The sequence below is a fragment of the Gekko japonicus genome, unplaced genomic scaffold (assembly GCF_001447785.1).
Source record: "Gekko japonicus isolate JY-2015 unplaced genomic scaffold, Gekko_japonicus_V1.1 scaffold2050, whole genome shotgun sequence".
Taxonomy (NCBI): Eukaryota; Metazoa; Chordata; class Lepidosauria; order Squamata; family Gekkonidae; genus Gekko; species Gekko japonicus.
Genome location: NW_015167113.1, coordinates 39,799 through 56,279, shown reverse-complemented (window position 1 = coordinate 56,279; position 16,481 = coordinate 39,799). Strand labels below are relative to the sequence as shown.

General features: G+C 53.7%; 1 protein-coding gene across 1 annotated transcript in view; it reads left to right on the top strand.

Annotated features, from left to right (window-relative positions):
• SSPO (SCO-spondin) overlaps positions 1-16,481 on the top strand; it is a 184,388-nt gene that overhangs the window by 152,829 nt on the left and 15,078 nt on the right. Inside the window, exons 85-97 of the mRNA XM_015412955.1 lie at positions 588-755; positions 1,337-1,468; positions 3,437-3,677; positions 4,039-4,191; positions 4,945-4,991; positions 5,871-6,041; positions 7,923-8,093; positions 8,519-8,674; positions 10,185-10,315; positions 11,408-11,532; positions 11,634-11,680; positions 14,536-14,811; positions 15,188-15,349. Coding sequence (XP_015268441.1) covers positions 588-755; positions 1,337-1,468; positions 3,437-3,677; positions 4,039-4,191; positions 4,945-4,991; positions 5,871-6,041; positions 7,923-8,093; positions 8,519-8,674; positions 10,185-10,315; positions 11,408-11,532; positions 11,634-11,680; positions 14,536-14,811; positions 15,188-15,349 — 1,980 coding nt within the window. The remainder of the gene's footprint in view (positions 1-587; positions 756-1,336; positions 1,469-3,436; positions 3,678-4,038; positions 4,192-4,944; positions 4,992-5,870; positions 6,042-7,922; positions 8,094-8,518; positions 8,675-10,184; positions 10,316-11,407; positions 11,533-11,633; positions 11,681-14,535; positions 14,812-15,187; positions 15,350-16,481) is intronic.

Below are 16,481 nucleotides of genomic sequence, written 5' to 3'. Positions count from 1 at the left end.
GGAGTGGAGAGGAAGGGAAAGGAGTTTGTAAGCCCTTCTGAGACTCCTATGGGTAGTGAAGGGCAGGGTATAAATCCAATCTCTTCTTCTTCTAATCTGGGAGAACCAGGCTTGATTCCCCACTCTTCCACATGCAGCTGCTGGTGTGACCTGGGGTCAGTCAGAAGTTCTCTCAGAGCTGTTCTCTCAAGGGCAGTCATCGAGAGAACTCTCCCAGCCCCACCCTCCCTCCCAGGGTTTCTGTTGTGGGGAGGGGAAGGGAAGGAGATTGTAAACCACTCTGAGACTCCTTTGGGTAGTGAAGTGCAGGGTATAAATCCAATCTCTTCTCCTCGTCCTCCTCCTCGTCCTCCTCGTCCTTCTTCCTTCCCTGCCTCTGCAGGTTCTGTTTCTACCTCCGGTCTAGCAGCCCCCAGTCGTCCGGTCTCCCTTTGCCATCACCCTCGATTCAAACGTCCCTGGAGGCAGCCTCCTGCTCTCCTGCAGCTGGGGGAGTGAAGGAGGCCCTGTGTGGCCCCTCAGTGGGCAGAGTTGGCATCCTGGCTGCTCTGCCAGTCACCACGTGGCCTCTTGTTTCTCCTCTGCAGTGGACGGCGCCTGGTCCAAGTGGAGCCCCTGGTCCTGGTGCGACCGCAGCTGTGGCGGGGGACGCTCAGCACGCACGCGGATTTGCACCAGCCCCCCACCCAAGAACGGAGGGCGCCCCTGCCCTGGCGAGAAGTACCACGTGCGGGTCTGCAACCCTCAGCCCTGTGGTGAGTGGGGAGGACATCTCTCCGAGGGCCGTGCAGGAGGGTGGATTGGAGTAGGGCGGGTCAGTCAGCAGCACCCAGGACGTCCCCGAGGGGCAACAGCCACCAAGAGCGAGTAGGGTTGCCAACCTCCAAGTGGGGCCTGGAGTCCTCCCAGAACAACAGCAACAGTTCTCCAGATCACGGAGAGGCCCACGGAGCTCCCTGCCCTGCCCAACGACACCTTCCCCAGGTATCGCTCCCAAGTCTCCAGGGATCTCCCAAGCAGGAGTTGGCAGCCCTAGGAGCAGGCTGAGCTCTGGCAGCACTCCGGGGGCTGTGGCACTTGGGCCTGGCCAGCAGCTGCCGGGAAGGGGCCTGCCCAACTCCTCCTCCTGCACCAGCAAGCAGGGGGCTCGGATCCGGCTGCCGGCAGTGGAGGAGGAGGAGAAGGAGGTGGACAAGCCGATGCCTGCCGTCCCTGCCTCTGAGCTGAGCAGCCCCGGCAGGCCAGGCCTCTTGAATGCTCCTCCAGCCCCCCCCCACACCTCCCTGTGCCGGTCCAGCTGCTCAGTAAACGACTCCTCTCCTCCCCCACCCCGCAGAAGAGAGCTGCCCGCCAGGGATGCACCAGACAGACTGTGCCAGTAAGTGCCCGCGCCACTGCTGGGACCTCCAAGAAGGCATTGTGTGCCAGGACGGGGAGGACTGTGAACCTGGCTGCCGATGCCCAGATGGTAGGTTATGCCTCCTTACACATTCCTCTGTGTCTTCTGCTTGGAAATAGGAAAGCTCTCAGAGCGGCACTCCACCGCTGTGCTGGGAGCCAGGCCAACAAGCTTCTTGGGGGGCCTTTGGGGCCAAGGGGGTGGTCTTTTGGGAGCAGACTTCTATCTGTGTCTTTGTCCAAAGGTTTCCATCCTGCTTGTATACTCTTGCTGAGCGGCTGGCCAGTGGACGACGACTTGAGATTGTTGCAAACAGAGTGCGCAGCAGTTGAAATCACAACCAAACGATGAAACAAAGTCAGAGTCCAGCGGGGCAGTGCACACGAAAGCTCACACCTTGAATAAACCTTTGTTGGTCTTAAAGGTGCCCGGCTGGACTCAAACTTTGTTCCGCTGCTTTAGACCAGCACGGCTGACCCCACCTGAATCAACCAAGCAACGAATTTGCTAGCGCTTTAAGCAGCATGCCCATCCACAGCCCAGAAAACACGCACAGATAAACAGCCTAGAAAGACCTTAGAAGCCCAATAACAGCAACATAAGTCTGCAGATCTCTGAGTCCTGAGTGAAAAGAGACACTCATCTGGCGCCTGAAATGAAGAGGGCAGCAGTGAGTTCCAGAGTTGTGGTGCAACTGCAGACGAGGCCTCCCTCTCCCTGTTGGGGAGTGGCCGTGGCTCAGGGGTAGAGCACCTGCCTGGCATGCAGAAGGTCCCGGGTTCATTCCCCGGCAGCCTCTCCAGTTAAAGGATCTGGCAGTAGATGATGTGAAAGACCTCTTTCTGCCTGAGACCCTGGAGACGCAATGTTCCCTCTAAGCTGAGTTAGCGTGAGCTAGCTTACAGTTTTTTAGCCTCTGGCTCACACATTTTTGTCTTTGCTCAGGAAGGAGGGCTCCAGAGTAAACTAATTGATGCAGTAGCCAAATGGCTCGCTCACAACTTTAATGCCAGGAGCTCCCAAAGTAGAGTTTTTGCTCACAGGACTCCACAGCTGAGAGGGAGCATTGGCTGCCAGTCAGAGGAAGAAAGGCTGACGTGCACTTTGAGGTCTGTCTTGGTATAACACAGCTTGGGCCGTGGCTCAGTGGCAGAGCCTCTGCTTGGCACGCAGAAGGTCCCAGGTTCAATCCCTGGCAGCCTCTCCAGACAAAAGGACCAGGCAGGGGGTGATGGGGAAGACCCTGGAGAGCGGCTGCTGGTCTGAGCAGGCAAGACTGACCTGGATGGACCAGGAGTCTGATTCAGCATAAGGCGGCTTCGTGTGTTCAGCCACCCCACACACCTGACCTGTGAGGAGGCCAGACTGCAGGGTGGCAGATGACGAGCAGTGATCAAATGAGGCGGCTTTGTAGTGAATCAGACCCTCTCTCCATCAGGGTCAGTCTTGTCTACTCTCGATCTGGCAGCTGTTCTCCAGGGTCTCAGGCAGAGGGTCTTTCACGTCACCACCTGCCTGGTCCTTTCAACTGGAGGTGCTGCTGGGGACTGAACCCCAAACCCTTCTGCATGCCAAGCAGAGGCTCTGCCACTGAGCCATGAAGGAGAGGCTAGCCCAGGGTCACTCACTGAGCCTCATTCTGAGTGGGGATTTGAACCTGGGTCTTCCCCGCCCTTGCTCCTACATGCAAATCACGATGCCTCACTGGCTGTAGCATTCCAGAGTTTAAACTGGGCTGAATTCTTAGAGACAAACAAACTACTCTGCGTGTGGCAAAACTTCTAGCAGCTGTTGTCAAATCACATGACAACTTCTGCAGTCACAACCTTTAAATTCTTCCATGTTTTCCTGTGGAACGAGGCTTATTGTGGGATGAGGTTTTGCTGTTTATGACTCTGGTTGCAAAAGCAGTAAAGACAATAAATAAATAAACTGGGCTGAATTCCAAGCAACATGGCTGATCTCCTGTAGACCGTTGTGGGTCTTGGGCAGAGGCCCCTGAGCCTCTCCCATCCTGAAGAGTCTCCCCGCCCCCAGGGACGCTGGAGCAGGACGGCGCCTGCATCTCTCCAGACCACTGCGAGTGCACCGATGCCCAGGGGCACAGCTGGGCACCAGGCAGCACCCATGATGATGGCTGCAACAACTGCTCCTGCACCGAGGGGCGACTCCTCTGCACCAATGACACCTGCCCCCCTGGCGACTGTGCCTGGAGCCTCTGGTCTACCTGGTCCCCCTGCAGCGCCACCTGCGGGAGCGGCCGACACACCCGCTTCAGGTGAGCAGGCTGGGGAGGGGGCAGCAGACCAAAGTCTCTCTGCAATGGGAGCCCCCTCTGGCACCGGCCCTCCTTGGGAAAGGGCAGGGGAGATAACTGCTGGGTTGTTTTGGGGGGTCTTGTATCTGGCAGACTAGAGCCAGACCATGACATGGGTGGGAGTGAGGAGTGGGGGTGATAGGTAGAATTTTTTGAGGATTTATAGGAGTAATGCAGATATTGTTCAGGAGTGCTGCTCCCTCTCTCTCTTTCTGCCTCTCCTATTTCCTTTTGTGCTGCAATCCCAGTGCCTGGTATGATTACTTGCTGTGGCCCTCTGGCCTGGCATAAGAGCCTCTCTCTCTCTCTGTCACCCCTTCAGGACCGCCACGTCTGGCTCATGGGACTCAGAGTGCCTGAAAGAGCAGCTGCAGACCCGCCACTGTGCCCCGGGCCCCTGCCCTCCGCTGTGTTTGCGCGAGGACGAAGAGATGCAGCTGGGTAGCATGTGGCTTCTGGGAGAGTGCCAGCAATGGTTCGTGGCTGCTGCCGAGGAGGCCCCCAAGGAGCACCTCTGTGTGCCTCCTATTGTAGTCAGTGTGGGCTTCTGTAGCCCGGAACACCTGCAATAGCTACATTTTGTAACCCTGAATGCTTGCAACAGCTCCATTCCATAGCCCCAAATGCTTGCAATAGCTACATTTTGTAACCCTGAATGCTTGCAATAGCTCCATTCTGTAGCCCTGAATGCCTGTAATAGCTCCATCCTGTAGCCATGAATGCCTGTAATAGCTCCATTCTGTATCCCAGAATGCTTTCAATAGCTCCATCCTGTAACCCTCAGTGCTTGCAATAGCTCCATTCTGTTTCCCAGAATGCTTGCAACAGCTCCATTCTGTAGCCTGGAATGCCTGAAATAGCTCCGTTCTGTAGTACAGAATGCCTGAAATAGCTCTGTTCTGTAGCCCAGAATGCCTGAAAGAGCTCAGTTCGGTAGCCCGGAATGCCTGCAATAGCTCCATTCCGTAGCCCAGAATGCCTGCAATAGCTCCATCCTGTAACCCTTGTAATGCTTGCAATAGCTCCATTCCGTAGCCCGGAATGCCTGCAATAGCTCCATCAAGACTGACAGGTTGTGACCCATGCTGTTGAAAGTCCTCTCCGTATTATGCAAATATTTTTGCCCTGAGCTAAGCTGGGCAACTGCCCTTTTGCAGAGCTCCTGGGCTGGGTGGAGCAGGGGTCGTCCACCCCTGGCACTGATGCTGTCCTCTGCCCCCTTCCCCAGCATCTGCACCCCGGAGGGCGTCTACTGCATGGACATTGCATGTGCAGGTGAGTTGGCTCTGCAGCTTTGGCAAGGGCATCAGCACATGATGCCTCTAGAGCACCGGTGGATTCATCACTGGTGACACGTTAGGGGGGGGGGCAGCGTTGGAAGGGCAGGCTCAGTTCTCTTCGGAAGCCGGTTTGGCTCCAGCGTGCCACGTGAAAGCAGGACTAGACATGCACAAGGCCCCAGGTTCAGTCCCCGGTGCTGGGAAGGACCTGGAGAAAGATGCTGCCTGCCAGGATAAGCAGTACGGAGCTAGAACAGCTGATGGGCCGACTTCCTCAAGAGGCTCTGTTCACAAACATTCTAACCTGGCAGGAGGAAGTCACGGCGTATTGACAGACAGTATAGCTTCTACGCAGGAAGGGACCAGACAGCTTGCCAGGGGAAAACCTCACTCGGGACCAATGCTCCCTCTAAGCTGTGGAGTCTTGTGAGCGAAAATCCTACTTTGTGAGCTGCTGGCATTAGAGTTGTGAGCAAGGGATTTGGCTCCTACAGAAATTAATTTGCTCTGCAGCCATCCTTCCTGAGCTAAGGTAAAAATGGGTGAGTCGGAGGCTAAAACACTGTGAGCTAGCTCACACTGACTCAGCTTAGAGGGAACACTGATCGAGACTGAGGAATCAGAGGGGCGGGTGTTAGGTGTGAACAAGTGGGCTGCCTCTCTCACACCTTGATTTGGAATGAACAGTGAAAGGCTGGACCGCCAGCGAATCTCTAGTTGGGAGATAGTTTGGGTGAGGTTGGTATGGGCACAGCCTCCTCCCGCCGTGGTCTGCCACATCAACCCCTTGACAGAACTCATCCGTCAAGGGGAGGGTGGAATACAATCCAAAAAATAACAAAAATTAAAAATTGTTTCTCTTCTACACCGACAGTTCATGGAGCCTGGACCCCCTGGTCGCCCTGGTCCGACTGCCCTGTCACCTGCGGCCGCGGCACCCAGATCCGCACCCGGGCATGCATCAACCCCCCACCACGCAACAATGGCTCCCCCTGCCCCGGCCCTGAGACGCAGGCTCAGAACTGCACCGCCCAGCCTTGCCCAGGTGAGGGCGCCAGTGGGCACAGATGCTGCTCCTGCAGGGATGAGACCCCGAAGGACTTCTCTTTGTCGGATGCCCCCCCCCCCGCCTTGTGCAAAAAGACAAGAAGCAGTGCCCAGGTGGGGCAGTAGGGTTGCCAACTCTGGGCCAGTAAATTCCTGGAGACTTGGGAGAGGCGTTTGGGGAGGGGAGGGGATGATTCTACGGAGTCCCCTGCCACAAATTTTGTCAGTCTTTAGGGTGCTCCTGAACGCTTGTCCTTTTTCACTGCTATAGACGGACTAAAACACGGCGGCTGCCCATCCTGATTTATGCTGTCTGGAGAACGTCTGTAATTCCAAGATATTTCCAGGCCCCAGATGGAGGCTGGCAACCCTGGGGGCGGGGCGGGGGGGTTCAGTTCATATCTGACCAACCAGAGAGGGATGCAGAGGGGAGGGGGTCAAAGATGAGCTCTGCAAGTGGATTAAGGGACAGCCAGGGGGTGGCGGAATGGGCCTGATGGTAGGAGTGGAAGTCAGTGGACCGCCCCATTGAATTGGGAAGGGCCTTTTCTGTGGTGGCCACCACGGCTCTGGAACTCCTAACCTCTGAAGGCCTACCCTGGCATTTCCATTGTTGGCATGGATTTCCTTAATGTGTTTTTAAATGATCCTACACTTTGGCTGTATTTTATGTGTTCTAATTGACATAAGAATATCAGAAGAGCCCTGCTGGATCAGTCCAGGGAGGGTCCCTCTAGTCCAGCCTCCCGTCTCTCACAGGGGCCAGCCAGTTCCTCTGGAGGGCCAACAACAGGGCAGAGAGGCCGAGGCCTTCCCCTGATAAGAACATCAGAAGAGCCCTGCTGGATCAGACCAGGGAAGGTCCATCTAGTCCAGCCTCCTGTCTCACACAGGGGCCAGCCAGTTCCTCTGGAGGGCCAGCAACAGGGCAGAGAGGCCGAGGCCCTCCCCTGAGAAGAACACCAGAAGAGCCCTGCTGGATCAGACCACTGAGGGTCCATCCAGTCCAGCCTTCTGTCTCACACAGGGTCCAGCCAGTTCCTCTGGAGGGCCAACTACAGGGCAGAGAGGCCGAGGCCTTCCCCTGATAAGAACCTCAGAAGAGCCCTGCTGGATCAGACCAGGGAGGGTCCATCTAGTCCAGCATCCCGTCTCACACAGTGGCCAACTAGTTCCTCTGGAGGGCCAACAACAAGGCAGAGAGGCCAAGGCCTTCCCATGGTAAGAACCTCAGAAGAGCCCTGCTGGGTCAGACCAGTGAGGGTCCATCTAGTCCAGCCTCCCGTCTCACACAGTGGCCAGCCAGTTCCTCTGGAGGGCCAGCAACAGGGCAGAGAGGCCGAGGCCTTCCCCTGATAAGAACCTCAGAAGAGCCCTGCTGGGTCAGACCAGTGCAGGTCCATCTAGTCCAGCCTCCAGTCTCACACAGGGGCCAAGACAACTGATCACAGGCAGGCAGTTCAGGATGCAGGGATTTGTGGGGAAAGTTCATTGCCATTTATAGACACACCAGTGGAAGTGGTTTTTAAAAGGGAGTGGTCACTTCCTGGTGTCCAGGACTGGCAGTATTAGCCGTTAGAACCTTAACCGTATCTGAAGAAGTGAGCGATTACCCTCAAGAGCTCCTCCCTTGCCACAAATGTCAGTCTTTAAGGTGCTACTGGACTCTCGCTCTTTTCTACCTAACACAATGGAGCGTCTGTGTTCAGGGACAGTGTACCACGGCAAGAGAGGTATAAGAACAAACAGGAAAAAACCTTGGAGCAGCTCAAGCTTCATTCACAGTAACAGACTAACATATTTCTGCAGACCCAAGAAATGCCACTGTCCTTTACCAGCTGCTTTTCCCTCCTTTCCTCCCTTCCCCCCTCCCCCGCAGGGGCTGAGCTCTGCCAGTGGTCCCCCTGGAGTCAGTGTTCAAGGTCCTGTGGCACGGGCTTGACCGCCCGTACAGGGGTGTGTGCCTGCCCGCCCTCTGAGGCAACTGGGGTTCCTTGCAAGAATGAGACCCGCCAGGATATGCAGGCGTGCTATCTCTGGGCCTGCGAAGGTGAGCAGAGTTGTGAAGAACCCCAGGCTGCCCCTTTCTTCAGCCAGCCTCCATCCTTGTTTGCTCAGGCCAGATCTGCCCCCGGATAACAGCCTTTCTCCAGGCAAACACAGGATCCCCGTCCTCTCTAGAGTTTGCACAAGGTGGGGTGGAGATGGGGCATGCCTCCTGCCTTAACGGGCCTTCAGAGAATGATTCTGGCTTTTCCTTGAACTTCTGAATGGTCTGGGCCTGAACCCTGGTCCCGAAAGCTGTGCTGTTGTTTTTGGACGCAGAGATTTCTTAATCAGCTGTCACCCACCATGAAACACACACACACACACACACACGGCCCGGACTGTACATCTAAGTACATCTAAGTACCTGACTGGTGGGATGCTGGCCAGCTGCCCCCCCTTCTCCTCTGCTCCCCTTCCTCCCCCCAGATTGTCCCTGGAGTTCCTGGACGCGGTGGACTGAGTGTTCGTGCAGCTTCCTGGTACAGCAGCGATACCGGAACCAGCAGGGCCTGGAGCCTGACGGGGAGCCCTGCGTGGGCTTGGATGGGCAGTTCCGCATGTGTGACTATTCCCAGTGCTCGGGTGAGAGAACCCTCTCCTCCACCACCCGCCCCGTGGGCATACTTGGAGGGAAAGTGGGGGGGGGCAACATTCTGTGTTGAGATAAGGCAGGCCCAAGCGGAAATCCCAGCTTGGCCCCAGATCTGACATCAGAGGGGCACCGTCTGCAGGGACAGCCTGTAGGTAATGTCCAGGTGGGTGCCTGCCTAGGATTCGCCTAGGGGGTGGCCAACATGGTGCCTGCCAAGTATTTTTAGAAAGTGGGCGGGGCCAGGTGGGGCTTTTGCCCAGCAAGGCTTCTGATTGGCCACTGGAGATTTGATTGGCTGGGCAGATTGTTTAAAACGTCATTTTAGCAGCAACTGCCACCACAGCACAAGGATCTTCACTGTGTACCTAAAGGTAAGATGTGGCAGCCATTTTGTGGGTGGGTCTACCTCTTGCGGCAGCCATTTTGTGGCTTGGCCCACCACGCTATGTCAGAATTCCAAAGGCGCCCGCAGGCTCAAAAAGATCCAGGAGTTCCCCCTAAGCTCCACAGTGTTGTGAGCAGAAATTCTACCTCGTGAACGAAGAAAGCTAGTAGCATTAAAGTTGTGAGCGAGTCCACATTTGACCATTGGGTAAATTAGTTTTTTAGATGATTGCTTCCATAACCTTGTTAAAGTCTCAGAATAAATTCTTTAAAATTATATTTAAACTATATTTTAAGAATAATTTAAACATAAGAGAAAACAGAATCAAGTCAAATTCCACCCCTCCCCCTTTCCACTGTATTGGTAGACATGACCTCGGACCCTCGCCCTGTGCTGAGCCTTAGAAAACATACCAGCACTAGGGGAATGGGAGGACTCTTGTAGTCTACCTTGTGTTTTTAGTAAAATATGACAAATTACAGGTCAAGTATAACAGAGGTGGAACAATCACTGTCGAACCCTAACCTCACAAACAGGAAGGGGCTTAAATGTTATCAACCTGCCCAGACTACTTATTTATTCATATTTTTATATCCCACTTTCCCCACTCCCACTCAAAGCAGCTTACACATCATACTGAAAAGCATAATAGGGGAATGCAATGGGCCCCATAGGTTATAATGGAGAATCGATCTGGGGATATCTGAGGCTCTGGGGGCTGGAGTGTTTTGGGGTTTTTTTAGATAAAGGTACCATATTTGCAGGATAGCTGATGGTGCCTCTCCTGAACCCCTCTTCCCAAGTTTAAAAAAGATTGGACTGAGGGGTCCAATTCTATGGACCCCCAAAGGAGGTGCCCCCATCCTCCATCGTTTCCAATGGAGGGAAAAATGCCTTGTGGGCTGGAGCAGGAGTCCCTGCGCTGCCTGTTAAAATTTGTGCACCAGCACCCCCTGGTGCAGCTTAGAGGGAACTACGTCCAGGACCCCTGACCTAGATCATGCAGGCATGCCTGTGTCCCGTGCACCACACTCATTCATAGCAGAGATTGTGGGAAGGGTCCCCCGAGGGTCCTGCATTAACCTGTTTCCCTGCCTACCCCCTTCTTCTTCCAGAGTCCAGCTGTGAGGCCCCCTTTGAGTTCCAGGAGTGCGGCTCCCCCTGCGACAGCCTCTGCTCCACCCTCCAGCACCCGGAGCTGTGCCAGGACATCCCCCGCTGCCTGCCTGGCTGCTACTGCCCACAGGTCAGGGATGCGGGCACCTTTTTTTGGGGGGGGGTGGAACTCCCTGTGGCGGGATGGGTAAGAAGCAGCTGCCAACATTTGGGCCCTGAGCACTGCGATTGATGGGAAGACAGACAGGAGCCGGGTGCGAGGTCTGCTCAGAAGCCCAAGCTCACACAGCTGCCCTTTGCACACACTCAGAAATACTCCGCTGGGTAATAGCACTGGAAATAGGTTCTGGAGCTGAGTCTTCGTTTACCCTGGGGTTTTAAATTTTTTTTAAATTTTTATCATGTAACAATTAACATGTGTTGTTCCAATAACATCAAAAATATATTCATAAAATATGTACAGAGTTATAACGTGCTAAATGAATCACAATACGTTGCTCAGTACAGATCAGAGTCTATCTTTTCCCGTCTATATGTAATAAACATATCTTGGACTTAATTGAAAAAATTTGGAACTGTTTGGAACTACTAAAGTGGTATAACAAAAAACATTGTATTGACAAACAATAACTATTTCTGCATGACTGTAGACAATTTCGAAGATTTGAGGAGAAATATTACAAATAATAGATAGGAAAGAAGTAGATAAGTGTAAGATTTTATGAAACAAGGTATCCGTTGACATTAAATCCATTTGTGGTATTGAGACCATTCAGGTGAGATGTATTGTTTATGAGACAGGTAGTCAAGAATTGGGAAGCATTTCTCTGTGAAATTAGATTTTGAGGGATTTTGCGACATGTAATTTAATTTGTTAGTGACTGCATCCATTAAATAGTGACTCCAAAGTTTCTTGTACCATATTTCTAAGCTGGGTGCCATTTTCTCCTTCCCTGGGTTAAGGGGAGGCCTGGACGCACAGAACACCCCAAGGTGCGATCCATCATCCCACAGTAGGAAGAGAAGACCCTCCTGTTTGCCACTGGCCCCATGGATTGGGGCATTTAAGACCCCCTGCCTGAGCCTGAGGAGGCTTGGTGAAGCCCCCGCCCTGCAGAGACCAAATCCCCGCACCCCACAAGTGACCGAGCAGCTACTCCGCAACCCCCAGGGGCCACTGAGAGAGCCTCTCCTGGACCCCCGTCTCTTTCTGTCACTCCAGGGCCTGGTGGAGCAGAAGGGGGCCTGTGTCCCGCCCTCTCAGTGTGGCTGCCTTCACTTCAACCAATCGGAAGGCCCCACGTACCTGGCAGCAGGAGACACGGTTTGGATTGGATGCAAGGAATGGTGAGAGGATGCCAGCGGCTCGTATGCGGGGGGCAGCGGGACCTGGGGGTGCTCTCCTGGGTGCCTTTGGGCCGCGCTAACTGACCGCTCCCTCTCTGCAGCCTGTGCCAGCGAGGGACGCTCCAGTGCAGCAGTGAAGGCTGCCAAGGTGAGAGGATCGCAAGAGCTCCTGCCGGAATCGACCTGTCCGTCCTATACAGGCTTACCAAGTACTTACCACGATTTGGCGGGGGACACATAAGTCTTCCCAGGACCATTCCATAGGCACGTAGCTGGGCAACGCTCTAGCAATGGGGCTGGAAACTCGGTGGTACCATCGAGTTTTCAGCCCCATTGTCAGAGCGTTGCCCGGCATCACTTCCTGGCGATGGCATGGTGCATTATAGGGAGGAATGTTCCAGCCGGGGAGCATGTGTCGTCCCCCCCCCCCGAATTGCGGTAAGTACTTGGGAACCCTAGTCTTATACCCAGAGCAGCAAACAGTAGAGAGGCCAGTCAGGCCAGTCAGTCTGACGTCGATACCGGGTAAATTGGTGGAAACCATTATTAAGGAAAGAATTAGTAGGCACATAGATGAACAAAACCTATTGAGGCAGACTCAGCACGGTTTCTGTAAGGGAAGATCTTGTCTCACTAACCTGTTAGTGTTCTTTGAGGGGGTGAACAAACATGTTGAGAAGGGGGATCCAATAGATATTATTTACCTTGACTTCCAGAAAGCTTTTGATAAAGTTCCTCATCAAAGGCTCCTAAGTAAGCTCAAAAATCATGGGATAGAAGGACAAGTCCTTTTATGGATCAAAAACTGGCTAGTTCATAGAAAACAGAGAGTGAGTGTAGGTGGGCAATTTTCTCAGTGGAGGGTGGTAAGCAGTGGGGTACCGCAGGGATCAGTACTTGGTCCACTGCTTTTTAACTTGTTCATAAATGATTTGGAGATGGGAGTAAGCAGTGAAGTGGCTAAATTTGCAGATGATACAAAGTTGTTCAGGGTGGTGAAAACCAGTGAGGATTGTGAGGCACTCCAAAGGGATCTGTCAAGGATGGGCGAGTGGGCGTCAACATGGCAAATGGGGTTCAATGTGACCAAGTGCAAGGTGATGCACATTGGAGCCAAAAATCCTAAATATAAATACACATTGATGGGGTCTGAACTGGCAGAGACTGAGCAAGAGAGAGATCTTGGAGTTGTAGTGGATAACTCACTGAAAATGTCGAGACAGTGTGTGACTGCAATAAAGAAGGCCAATGCTATGCTGGGGATAGGACGTCCTTCTTCACCCAAAGAGTGATTAACACTTGGAATTCACTGCCACAGGAAGTGGTGGGTGCTACAAGCATGGATGGCTTCAAAAGGGAATTAGATAAGCATATGGAGCAGAGGTCCATCAGTGGCTATTAGCCACAAGGTATAGCTAGGGGCTCTGGGGCAAGTGATGCTCTGTCTTCTTGGTGCTTGGGGGGGGTCAACAGTGGGAGGGCTTCTAATGTCCTGGCCCCACTGCTGGACCTCCTGATGGCACTGGTATTTCTGGCCACTGTGTGACACAGAGTGTTGGACTGGATGGGCCTTTGGCCTGATCCAACATTGGCGTCTCTTATGTTCTTATGTTCTTATGTAACCTCCACGTCCCCACACACATACATACAAACAAACAAATACATGCTTCTGCGGTTTGGAATCTGGGGTGTCTCTTTGTCTCTTTGTGCTCGCTAAATGAGTCATCTGATGAAGTGGGCTCTGACTCACAATGCACCGCAGTGTGGTGGCTCTGGCGTTAGCGGTGATTGCAGTCACACACATACATACAAACAAACAAATACATGCTTCTGCGGTTTGGAATCTGGGGTGTCTCTTTGTCTCTTTGTGCTCGCTAAATGAGTCATCTGATGAAGTGGGCTCTGACTCACAATGCACCGCAGTGTGGTGGCTCTGGCGTTAGCGGTGATTGCAGTGGATACGCAGCAGCAGGGCACACTTGACAAACACCACAGGTGTCAGAACCCACAGCCAACAACGAAGTACACACATTCAGGAACGGTAATACTTTTATTGCAGAGCTATAGATGCAGTAACATAAGCACTGTTAAGAATGGCGGCAGCCCCATGGGCATAAGAGGATATAGGGTATTCGTATGCACACACCCCCCACAGCACTGGCCAATAAGGCACCCTCCTGCGCACGGGTTAATGCTAGGAGACCGTTAGGTAGCTGAAGCTGAGAACCAACACTCTCCCACGGCACCTAGGAAAACTCCAGACAATACAACTCCCTCCTGCACATCTGTATAGATAAGCATTTCGGTGCAAAGCAGAACAAGCACAGAAAGGAATGCAGTAGCAATTAACCAGACACAGACCGAGGTCCCCAACCCCCATGGCAGCGTATAAGGGGACAGGATACAGCTTTTGGCCCTAGAAATCACACAAAGGCAAGCAAGAATTTCTTGTGGCACCCCAAAGACGGACCCCTGGGTTTGGCACAACTCTGCCTGCCTGTACCATCTGGATCGTACGGCATTGCAACCCTAGAACATGAGTGCTTTCTTAACGCCCTCATAACCTCCCCCACTAATATGAAGATGGATAAACCCAAGTCATGTGCAGCGAAAATCATGTCCAGGGTTCTCTTTACCTGAAGGCCACAGCACTTAGCGGAGTCCTGAAGCCTACTGGGAAACAGAACCAAAGAGTCAACTAGTTACTAATTGCTATACAAATTAAAATCACATAGGTTTAGCAGAGGACTGAGCCTCAGGCAAGGCCCTGGCTCCATGACAAAAGGGATCCCTTTTCCTTGTGAAAACTTGTGTAGCTGTAAATCGCTCAGAGCCAGCAGCCCTGCAGGATTGAGCGATCAATAAATCGAAAGTTGTTGTTGTTGTTGTTGTTGTTGTTATTATTATTATTATTATGTTATTATTATTAATAATAATAATAATAATAATAATAATAATAATAATAATAATGAGTGTCTTTCCTCCGCCCCCTGTCCCCACCAGGCCTCCTCCCCCTCAGCGCCTGGTCCGAGTGGACGCCCTGCTCCGCCTGCCTGCCCTGGATGGCCCTCAGCCCCGGCGCCGCCTCTGCCCTCCTGGCTCGGGACCCCCACGGGCCCGTGGAGGCCCCTCACCCCCACTCCGCCCTGGTGTCCGTGCAGCATCGCTACCGGGTGTGTCTGGACCCCCAGACGGGCAAGCCGTGGGCAGGGCAGGCTGCCCTGTGCTCGGCGGACGTGGAACAGGAGCGCCTCTGCCCGGACCCTCACGCTTGCGAAGGTGACTTGGGTGTTCCCCAGAGGGCTGGGCCAGGGTGAGGGAGGGTGGCTCGGGGGTGGAGGGTGCGGTGGGGACACGAGTCCTCCACTCCGGATCACAGCTGACGCCCCTGCTCCATTTTGGCTGCTGACTCTCCCCCCCCCTCCTTTCCCTGACCCCCATCTGGTGCCCTTGGAGTTTGTCTAGGGCACCCTGGGGAGCTTTGCCTACAGTGAAGCAGCTCCCCCAACCCCCCCAGGACTCTACCGGGGCAACTAGTCTGTCAAAGACGCGAAAGGTCCTCGAAGGTGGGCCAGCTCAGCCCCGCACGGAGCTGTGTGGCTGGCTGGCGGGCTTGAGCTCCTCTTTTTTGGGGGGGGGTGTTGCGCCCTGCCAGACTTCTGCCTGTGGAGTGAGTGGAGTCCCTGGAGCCCATGTCGTGAGCCCTGCAGTGGGGGCTTCCGTGTGCGATGGCGCTCTGCCCGCCACCCTGCAGGAGCGCAGCGCTGCCAGGGGCCGCGGTCACAGTCCGAGAGCTGCAACACAGCTGCCTGCCCAGGTAAGTCCTGACCCACGCAACTCACGACCCAGAGAGGGTGGAGAGACCGGGACTGTCCATTCCTCCCCACAGGCCCAACCCACTTCCTCCTCCCCCACTTCCTCCCCTGGGCTTCTGGCCTCAACTGTCCCACCGGCATTTGCTCCGGCACGTCGGGGTGTTTCCTGGGACTGGGGAGGGGTAAGATTGCCAATGGCCGGGTGTGGCCTGGAGATCTCCCAGAAGTACAACTGCTCTCCAGACGACAGAGATCAGCTCCCCTGGAGAAAATGGCTGCTTTGGAGGGTGGACTCTACAGCGTTGTAACCCACTGAGTCCCCGCCCCTCCCGAAACTCCTCCCTGGCCAGGCTGCACCCCCAGATCTCCAGGGATCTCCCAACCTGGAACTTGTTAGATTCACTGGTATGGTACAGCCAGGAATCTCTATTGGTAGCATCATGCACTAGACTATGCACAGCAGTCGTTTCTGAGTACTGTGGGTGCTAACAAACGTACAGAGTTACACGGAGCCACTTATCAGTTTCAAACTAATAAGAAATCTTTATTCAAGGAACTACATTCTAGATAGCGCAGGTCGAGGGATAGGACTTGAATGTAGTCTAACTAGCTAGATGGATGCAGATGGAGAATGCATTTCCTGCATCTATGGTGGCAAAGATGGAGAGTGTGTGCTCCTTCTTTGTGTGTGTGAGAGAGAGAGTCTGTCAAGCTGGAAAGAGAATTTGTGTGTGAGAGAGAGAGAGACTGTCAAGCCGGAAAGAGAACTCTCTTCCCTAAGAACAGCATTCTACTTCAAAAAGATAGTAGCAAATAGCAGGAAGGAAAGGATGCTCTGTGTGTCCTGACCTCTCTAATTGTCTCTAAATCGATGGTGCAGTCTCTGAAGGCTGAGGCGGGGGACAGCATAATCTCCCAACATTTCCACTGGAAAAATTGGGGGGACTTCAGTCTTTTTCATGCTTTATATTTAGAGTGAGAAAACCCTTGTTTTAAAAAAACCCAATTTTTCTCACTCAAAAGGAGAAAATATTTCATGGGAGGTTTTTTCCCCCAGTGCTCCTCCAAATTTCCCAGTGTTGCCAACTGAAAATTGGGGGGGGGGGGGCCCCTGGAATTTTAAAGCAGGGAAAG